This window comes from Schistocerca nitens, chromosome 3 (assembly GCF_023898315.1).
Source record: "Schistocerca nitens isolate TAMUIC-IGC-003100 chromosome 3, iqSchNite1.1, whole genome shotgun sequence".
Taxonomy (NCBI): Eukaryota; Metazoa; Arthropoda; class Insecta; order Orthoptera; family Acrididae; genus Schistocerca; species Schistocerca nitens.
This window is the reverse complement of record NC_064616.1, coordinates 128,473,423-128,484,000: the sequence shown is the minus strand read 5'-3', so window position 1 is coordinate 128,484,000 and position 10,578 is coordinate 128,473,423. Positions and strand designations below refer to the sequence as shown.

At 42.1% G+C, this 10,578-nt stretch overlaps 1 protein-coding gene across 1 annotated transcript in view; it reads left to right on the top strand.

Moving 5' to 3' along the window:
• The first annotated feature begins 1,732 nt into the window (after positions 1-1,732).
• LOC126249101 (uncharacterized) overlaps positions 1,733-10,578 on the top strand; it is a 217,804-nt gene continuing 208,958 nt past the window's right edge. Inside the window, exons 1-2 of the mRNA XM_049950752.1 lie at positions 1,733-1,918; positions 2,036-2,138. Coding sequence (XP_049806709.1) covers positions 1,733-1,918; positions 2,036-2,138 — 289 coding nt within the window. The remainder of the gene's footprint in view (positions 1,919-2,035; positions 2,139-10,578) is intronic.

Below are 10,578 nucleotides of genomic sequence, written 5' to 3'. Positions count from 1 at the left end.
ACGACCTCGTTGAAACTCAGTGAGGTGTCGATAATGGCGCCTTTGTCGCGTTAAAGCATTCTTGTCTAACATCAACTCACTACGTCCAGTCTCGAAGGTACCTCACGCTCTCGACCGTTACAGTGTGTAATTATAGCAAACCTTGCCTGCTCGTAGTGGCGTACTAGCGTCATTCTCGTGCCACTGGAGCGAAATTTGAATAGCTATCGTGTTTCAGGTTTAGAAACAAGGCTACCAACTTTCGTTTACGTCGCATAACCCCTCCTCGGTGCCGGCCGGAGTGGCCGAGCGGTTCTAGGCGCTACAGTCTGAAACCGCGCGACCGCTACGGTCGCAGGTTCGAATACTGCGTCGGGCACGGATGTGTGTGATGTCCCTAAGTTAGTTAGGTTTAAGTAGGTCTAAGTTCTAGGGGACTGATGAACTCAGAAGTTAAGTACCATAGTGCTCAGAGCCATTTGAACCCTCCTCGGAGTTGAGATTTTTTCCGTCGACACATTTCCAGCGATTTGCGCTAATATTGTATTTGAATACTAGTGGATAAATTCGCGTATTTACACGCACATCTGTTTACCTTCGAAACACGAATGGAAATGGGCAGACAGAAAAGTAATCCCAAGAACGATGCGCGCCAACAAAGAGACAGTAGGCAATGACTTTCACCGCTGGCAGCCACAATACATAATTATGAAACTGACGACGCAGTAATTACATAAAAATGGAAGACATTAGGGACATCTTACTCCAGGAACACGACGTAAAACAGAATAACATTGCATATGCTGTAATTCACATTACAGTAAATGACATAAAATTTACGGCAGTAGTTGACTCTGGCAGTCCCATTTCAGTAATTAATGAAACAGCTTTTAGCAAATGCAACAAATCGAACGATTGCCCCACACTTCCTTTACGTAAGATTAAATTACAAGGTGCAGTTTTTGGAAAGAGTGTAGATGTCCGTGAACAAACCAACTTAGAATTCCTTTGTCAAAGCCACAGCTTCTCTATGAACTTTCTTGTTGTTTCGTTACTGTCGACGGAAATTATATTGGGAGTAGACTTTTTGAATGAATACAAAGCAATCTTAAAACTTTCACGATGCTGAAATAAGTGTAGAGAAAGAAGGTAAGTCAACAGCTTTGAAATTTGAAGATTGGGTCTCAAACCGTGACGAGGAAATAAATCGGCTTAACCTTCTGTTAGACAACAGTTCGGAATTTTCGACGGAACTTGACACTAACAACCACTCTGCAAGTATTGAGAGGGATGATATCGTCGGCGTATTTCATACTAATGAGTTAATTCAGAATAAAATTCGAGCAATTGAGAATTGTAATGACACTGATAGGCTGAACCTTTTCGAGATTTTACGAGTACATTCCACAGTTTTACCCACAAAACAGGAACAATCGAGGGATTTCAATACCAATTTCGTGTTCTTGAGCATACTAAATTTTGTGTTAGACCATACGTAATTCCGGCACATTATAGGGACCGTGTTAGAAATACAATCTATGCTTGACGAGGGCATTATTGAGCCTGCAGTAAGCTCATACAACAATCCATTACAAATTGTTGAGAAGAAAAATGGATCGATCAGGCTTGTCTTAGATTCGAGACAACTCAATACTATTAGGGGAGAGCGTTTTAGTGACGGCCACGCAGCTACATTTGGGAAGACGTGAGCGTGCGGGACGAGTGTGTGAGGTGTGGCGTGTGACGGTAGGCGATGGCGAGCGGCGGCTCGTGGCGCGACGACGCGGGCGACGACGACGACGACGAGGACGACGACGAGGACGAGTGCGCGTCCGTCGAGTTCGAGCCGTTCAGCGACTCGTGCTCCAGCGACCTGGACGGGCTGGACCTGGCGCTGTTCGAGCCCGCGGCCAAAGCGGGCGCCGGCTCGGCAGCAGCCGCAGCGGCAGCAGCCGTGGTGGTGGCCGCGCCGCAGGGAGCGGCGGGGCCGGCAGTGGCTGCGGCGGCGACGGCAGTGGCTGCGGCGGCGCCGGGCTCTGCGTGCGGGCCCGCACAGCCGCGGCCGCGCGCCGCGCCCACCCAGTGCTGCTCACACTGCTGCCCCAGCGTCGCCATCTTCTCTCAGCTCTTCATCCTCACCGAGAAGAAGCCCAGGCGTGGTAAGGCGCCGCAGCTAAAGTAATCCGTGTTCCTCAAATAAACCGCTTTCAGCTGTATATCAACTTTTACAGGAACAGGTGTCAAATCACATCTTCTCGTGTACATATACGTGACGAAACACACAATCGACATTAATTTTTTTAAAAAAAGTAAAACGGATAAGTATCCTAATAATCTATGCTTTATGACAACCATTACGAAATGCATTCTGCCGCGAGCTACTGGAGGTGGCGGTCGTGTGTGCGTGAGGTGTGCTTGCTTGTGTGAACGAGTGGTGTCTGTTCCTCTTTTGCTGACGAAGGCTGTGGCCGAAAGCTTTCCGCACACTTAACGTGTCATCTTTACGGTAAGTAGCAATCTATCTCTTCCTGCATTGCTGATATTCCTACCTGGAGTTTCCATTGTTTGATTTCACATGTCAGCAAAACATTTCCTGGTACGGGAAGGAGGCCGACTCGACCTTCACAGAATGAAATACGAGGGCTATCCACAAAGTACATTACGTTTTAGAATTAAAAATAAATAAAGTATTGGAATATTTTTTATTATATACAGATGAAAGCCACACTTACATACTACTTTTCTACATAGTTGCCATTTAAATTAAGGCACTTAATAGACGAGCTTGGAAATTCCTTCGTCGTAAAATTCGGCCGCCTGCGCCTTCAACCACGTGGTTACCTCTTCTTTTGGGACAGAAAAGGTGTGATTTTTGTGGATTTCCTGGAAAGAGGCACTACAATAAACTCTCAAAGGTATTGCCAAACTCTGCACAACCTCAGAAGAGCAATACAAAACAACCGCAGGGGAAAGTTGGGCTCAAAGATCTTGCTGATTCACGACAACGCCCGGGCCCACACGGCAAATGCCACTCGTGAAGTTCTCGAATCTTTTAAGTGGGAGTTGTTTCCTCATCCGCCGTACAATCCCGACCTGGCACCGAGCGACTTCCACATATTCCCAGCAATGAAGAAGTGGTTGGCTATGCAGCGTTTTGATGACGACGCACAGCTTCAAGAAGAGGTAACCACGTGGTTGAAGGCGCAGGCGGCCGAATTTTACGACGAAGGAATTTCCAAGCTCGTCCATCGCTGCGATAAGTGCCTTAATTTAAACGGCGACTATGTAGAAAAGAAGTATTTAAGTGTGGCTTTCATCTGTATATAATAAAAAAAATTTCCAATAATTTATTTATTTTTAATTCCAAAACGTAATGTACTTTGTGGATAGCCCTCGTACTTTTACCCGCAACGAGCAGGGCGTCGTAGTTCAAATTGACCAGTTGGAAAACTGACGTGTTAAAAGTGAGTTCATCTATAATGGAAAGAGCAAAATAAGGAAACTAGAAAAGGCAAAAAGACCCAGGTAGCAGCATTGAAAGCCCGTGGTTAAGAAAACTCACTAGCCGTGCAGGACCACACTGCTAGTCTATGTTATCGTGTATGTCGCAGAGGGCACTAGTGCCACCGTACACTTACCGGGGAAACTTTCAAACTTTTTCTTGGAAATGACTGAGGCTCACGTCACACATGACAACCGTATTAACTATAAAATACTTCCGCGTAAAATGGTTAAAACCAAATATACCAGAAGCGAGAGAATATAACAACAAGCCTAGGATCAGCAACCGAGCAGTCGAACAAATATTCCGTTATGACCATGAAAGGAAATCGGAGATCGACAATATAATTTAATATCTTAACTCCACCTGCTTGTTAAGGGTGTGCTGCCGGTATAGCTTAAGTCTCCGCATAATTTCAGTCTCTTTCAGTATACTGATAATAAAATTGTAAAACCGCTAATCTCGAAAACTACTAGACGAATTGCTGTGAGGTTTTCATAGGCCTCGTGGCGACGTATGGGCTTTTTACTTCAACAAAATCTGATCACGAAAAAAGAAATACATCGTAATTTAAAGTCCTAACGTGACATCGGGCAACGTCTTTACTCTTTGAAATAGATGTTTACTTTTTCACGTTTGGACTGTATTTATTCTTTTGTCTTCGCGGATGGATCACTTAGGACCACGCGTAATCAACATTTGTTGGCCTCCCTTTTCGCCCAGTTCTCCTTCATACGCAACGAATGGGCTAGTTTTCGTTGGGCAGACCACGATGTCGGCTAGTTTTTCTCTCTTCTTCCTCAAAATACCTTGTGTTTGTGACTTTTCTGATTTCAATTCTGTCATGTAGATTTGTAGACCCTAATTCTCTCAGGTCTTTTTCCGTCTGTTTGTACCAGTTCGGTCTTGTAGTTTTGTTCTTTAAAAATGTATGGATTTTGTGCGTTAACCTGTTTGACTCCATTCTTTCTAAATGCCCCATGAATTGGATTCTTCTCATGCGCATTGTGTCTGTTCTTTTAAAGATATTTTTATATATTTCTGCATTGGGTCTTGGATAATGTGCACCATCTTTAGTTCTTGGTCATAGCATTTTCCTCATTATTTTACGTTCTTTCACTTCTAATTCCCCTTTTAGTGTTGTGTGTTGAAGATTTAGTGTCTCAGATGCGTAGAGAGCTTCGGGTTTAATTACTGTTGTGTAGTGTCGTATTTTGCAGTTCCACGAGACTTTTTTTTGTATTAAACATTTTTTGCTAACTGAAACGCCGTCTCCATCTTTTGGACTCTTGATCTGACAGATTTATTTTAATTACAATTTTCTTCAGTCCATTCACCTAAATATTTAAATTCTTTTACTCGAGAGATGTAGTTATTACCAATTTTGAGATCAGAAGGTGCATCTTTGATGTCAGTCATACATTTTGTTTTTTCAAATGAAATTTCTAGTCCTATTTTTGCTGCCTGCTCTTGTAATAATTCTAGCTGTTTCTGTGGATCGGTAATGTCTTGGGCGATCAGTGCCACGTCGTCACCAAATGCTAAACAGTCTAATTCTATGCCCTTACGTTTTAGTCCCAGTCTTTGTGTTGGTGCACCTGCTTTTCCCCATTCTCGAACAACTTTTTCAAGAGCACAATTGAAGAGCACTGGGGACAGTCCATCCCCTTGTCGTACTCCTGTGTCTATTTCAAATTCTGTGCTCAATTCTCCCATAAATTTTTGTTTAGATTTGGTCTCCGCGAGTGTTTCTTTTATGATGTTTGTTGTCTCTTGATATAGCCCAAATTCTGCTAATACTTCAAAAAGGGATTCTCGGTCTATACTGTCATATACTTATTTAAAGTCGACAAGCGTGATGACATAACTTTTGTTTTCAACTATTATGCAAATATTTCATCGAGTTTTTCAAGTTAAGGATTTGTTCTACGCATGATCGACTTTTTCTGAATCTACCTCGGTATTCGCCTAGTTTTGAATCCAGCTGAGGTTCTGCTCGATTTAGTAGGGCTTTAGACAGAATTGTGTAGAATATGTTATTTATAATAAAGAGATACCACGATAGTTGTTGGGGTCTGTTTTACTTCCTTTTTTGTACAGAGGACGTATGATTGCTGTCTTCCAATCTGTGGGGATATTTTCAGTTTTCCAGATTTCATCTATAATTTCTTTGAGTTTTGCAGTAAGATTTTCTCCTGCATTTTTCCATACTTCTGCTATGATCTGGTCTTCTCCTGACGCTTTGTTATTTTTCAGTGACTGAATTATCTCTTTAATCTCCTGTAAACTTGGTGGCTTTGACTCTGGGTTTCGTTGTGTATGGTGGAACTTTTTTGCAGTCTTTCCACAATTCAGTAATTTAGAAAAGTATTTTGCAAGAATTTCACAGTTTTCGGTGTTGGTATGGGCAATTTCCCCATGTTCATTCTTGGATTGGAGTGATGGGGGAGAGTACTTCGTTAATTTTTGTTTGAATACTCTGTAGAAATTTCGGAAATTGTTTTTCTTGAAATCATGTTCCATGTCTTGCAATTTTTTGTCTTCGTGTTGTTTACGGATTGTTCGTATTGCTTTTGTGACTGTTTTCCTGGTATCTGTGAGATCTTGGCTCAAATGGCTCTGAGCACTATGGGACTTAACATCTGAGGTCGTAAGTCCCCTAGAACTTAGAACTACTTAAACCTAACTAACCTAAAGACATCATACGCATCCATGCCCGAAGCAGGATTCGAACCTGCGACCGCAGCGGTTGCGCGGTTCCAGACTGAAGCGCCTAGAACCGCTCGGCCACACTGGCCGGCGCTTTGAGATCTTACATGGTCTTCAACCAATTTTGCCACTCCTGTTGTCTGAGATTTATCAGTTGGTCACATTCATCTGTCCACCATGGGTGTTTACGTGTTATTGTTTTCGGTGCTACAGTTTCAGCTACTTTTAAAAGTCCTGATTGCAGTTTTTGTCAATTTTGTGGTTTTAAATTTTGTGTTTCTTTTGTAAATTGTTCATTACCATTTATCTTTTGTACATCATATTTACGGTGTGGAGATTTCTTATTGAATTTTCTTTTTTCTGGGATGACATCTATGGAGAATTTTGTTCGGTAATGGTCGGAATCTAGGTCTAGTCCGTTAAGGACTTTGATTCATTATTTCTACTGAATTAATGCTGGAGATCTTTACATGATCCAACTGATATTCACCTAGTAATGAATTATGAGAGATCCAAGTTTTGGTTTACGAGGATCTTTTCTTGAAAAATGTCGATTTGAAAAATAGGTTGTGTTTTTTGCAGATTTCAATGAGTCTCATTCCGGATGGTCTGTGTATGTTCTGACCATTTACCTACCCAATATCGATATTTCTTTTCTCTACCATTTTGTCTATTGAAATCGCCCATAAGAATTTTGACTTGGTTATTTGGAATTTTTTGGAGAATATTATCTAATTGGTTCCAGAATTCTTCTGCTTCTTCTACTTTGTTTTTGTTAGTGATGTTAGCTGGTGCATGTCCGTTGATTAGAGTGTATATCTTGTTAGCTGATTTTGTTGTCATCGTGGAATGCCGACCCGAGTAAGATTTGAAAGTCGTGACTGAATCAAGTATTGATGTATCTACTGTAAATCCAATTCCAAATTGTGGACAATTTGCCATTGCTCGTTTTCCAGGTTTTCCTGTGTATATCCTGTATCCTTCTGAATCCAAAGGATTTTCATCTGTATATCGTGATTCCTGAAATGCGATAATTTTGATTTTACGTTCTCTGGATTTGTCCAGGACGTTTTTTTTAGTTTTCCCATTTTTAAGAGAGAATTTGCATTAAATGTCGTTAGCAGAATTCTCGATTTTGGTTTGATTTTGTTATTACGGGGTTTTGAAGCACTCCGATTTACCTCCATGCACACTTCTGTGGTCTCTCCAGAATCCGAATAGACCAATTGCGGTTTTTCAACCGTGGGATTTGACCCACGGGGGTAATTTGTCTTTGAAGGTGCTGTGTCCATGTTGATTTATTTGGACTGGGTTTGTGACTGAAACTGAGATTTCAGTGTGGTTGAGCTCAGAGTTCCACTTCAGAGTGTTATAGATCAGCCGCCACTAACATGTGGAACAGACACTGTTTGAGTACCGCCACTAACTTGTGGAACCGTCGTGCCCTTTGTCCAAATAACCTTGGACGATAGCTTTTATAGTATCCCAAAAAGCAAGGTTGCCTCTTCCGCCAGTTCCGCCATACTGATGAACTTCATCTTCGTCTTCACTGCCGTTGACGTCTTCACCGTATCCCTGGCAAGGGGCCATCACGAGGTACTATCACCCGGACCAGGTGAACCAAAGTTTTTTTTTTTTTTTTACGAGGTGCTACTCCTCCCCCTCCTTCTTTTTCAACCGGGCTTGGGACCGGCTATGGCGGAGTTTTTCACTGTATCATATTTGTGAAAATGCTTTTATTGATTGATATGTTCCACGTAATAAGGTTCGAAGTAATGAATATAATGCTCATAGAGTCCTCAATGAATATAATCCATACTAATATTACGAGGGCTATTCATAAAGTAAGGTACGATCGGTCACGAAGTGGAAACCACAGAGAAAATCCCATGAAACTCTGTATAGATGTGTAGGACGGTGTCTGTAGTATGCCCGTCGGTCGCATCACCTCGCTGTTTCCAGTTCCGAGCGCGCAGAGAGCACGTAAAGATGCCGGGAGAATAGTGTCTCCCGCCAAGTAAGAGTGCCTGTCAGAGACTTCTCCTGATTTCATGCAGCTGAAACAGCGTAACTGTCGCGCATTTCCTTCTTCGTGACAATTCTCGGCCGCCCGCTGCAATGAGGACGCTCTTGCAGCGTTTTCGATGGGAAGTGTTTAATCACCCACCGTACAGCCCGGGCTCAGCTCTGTCTGATTTTCATCTCTGTTCTCTACCAAGACAACATTTTGGCACAAACAACAAGCTGTAGATCAGGGTAGTGTGAAGTTGGCACAATGCTACGACAAATACCTCAGTCGGCGCGGCGGCTATGTAGAGATGTAGCAGGAAGGTGTAGCTAACTGTTGCAAATAAAACATCTTTGATTTTCACTGTGATTTCCATTTCGCGAACGATCGGACCTTACTTTCCGAATAGTCCTCGCAAATGCGAAAATAACTCCGTCTGTTACGTTTTCACGACTAAACTGCCGAACCGATTTCGCTGGAATTTGTTACGGAGATAGCTTGTACCCTGAGGAAGAACATAGGAAAAAAGACTAGGAGTGTGAAGTAGGGGTTGGAACATCATTTTCTACATCAGTAAGCATAAACTCTGGTAAAAATTATTAAATTTATCGTATAATGTGCGCGTTGTATGACGTATAGTTACAATGTGTAGATGCGCGCTCCTGCCCACGCCCCTCTGCACACAGCGCGTGGCAGTGACTGGCGGGGAGAGGGGGGGGGGGGGGAGATGGTGAGGGGGAGCATACTTCACTAGCTGTGCGTACCGGAACAGGCAGGCACGTGAGGGCAGCTGACATTATTGCGCGCACAGCACCTTACTTGCTCACCGTAACAAAACTACTGACATGTGAGCGCAGACGTGGCTAACAGCTAGTTTCGTTATAAAGCTTTAATCACCACCTCGGAATAAATGAAGTTACGTAATTGACACTTTGGCTGCCAGCCGTATAAACCGTACACTTTCTTCGAATGCTAACATTTATTTGGATTTTCAATATTTTTTATGTAAAAAGTAGCCATCATTTAACTGTGATACCTTTCGTGAGAGCATGAAATGTCTTTTCCAGGATTACATATTACAAGCTTCTTTGAATGTTTATATTTTTAAGGAATTTAGGTTTTGCAAAATCTATGAAAGTTTACAAATGTCAAAAACATTTTTGATAACCACTGCAGTTCTAACAATCTACTGTTCTACTTTCAATAACTGAAAATTAACATCCTGAAATTTTAACTAGAAATGTTACACATTAATTTACCCATAGTATATTATTTGTCTGACGTATTCTGAAACACGGTTCTTTCCACATGGTGATTTTCACGTGTTGCATTGGTATTCCGTGTCTTTTCTTGCAGCTTTTCGCGTTTTCTTTTTACCTTTGGTCAAGAATAATTTCGACAGCTTCTGGATACTTGTTTTACGTTAAGCAGGCAAAAGGGAATGAAATGGGAGATACGATACTGCGTGAAGAGTTTCACAGAGCACTGAAAGACCTGAGTCGAAACAAGGCCCCGGGAGTAGACAACATTCCATTAGAACTACTGATGGCCTTGGGAGAGCCAGTCATGACAAAACTCTACCATCTGGTGAGCAAGATGTATGAGACAGGCGAAATACCCACAGACTTCAAGAAGAATATAATAATTCCAATACCAAAGAAAGCAGGTGTTGACAGATGTGAAAATTACCGAACTATCAGTTTAATAAGTCACAGCTGCAAAATACTAACGCGAATTCTTTATAGACGAATGGAAAAACTGGTAGAAGCGGACCTCGGGGAAGATCAGTTTGGATTCCGTAGAAATGTTGGAACACGTGAGGCAATACTAACCTTACGACTTATCTTAGAAGAAAGATTAAGAAAAGGCAAACCTACGTTTCTAGCATTTGTAGACTTAGAGAAAGCTTTTGACAACGTTAACTGGAATACTCTCTTTCAAATTCTGAAGGTGGCAGGGGTAAAATACAGGGAGCGAAAGGCTATTTATAATTTGTACAGAAACCAGATGGCAGTTATAAGAGTCGAGGGGCATGAAAGGGAAGCAGTGGTTGGGAAAGGAGTGAGACAGGGTTGTAGCCTCTCCCCGATGTTATTCAATCTGTATATTGAGCAAGCAGTAAAGGAAACAAAAGAAAAATTCGGAGTAGGTATTAAAATTCATGGAGAAGAAGTAAAAACTTTGAGGTTCGCCGATGACATTGTAATTCTGTCAGAGACAGCAAAGGACTTGGAAGAGCAGTTGAATGGAATGGACAGTGTCTTGAAAGGAGGATATAAGATGAACATCAACAAAAGCAAAACGAGGATAATGGAATGTAGTCTAATTAAATCGGGTGACGCTGAGGGGATTAGATTAGGAAGTGAGACACTTAAAGTAG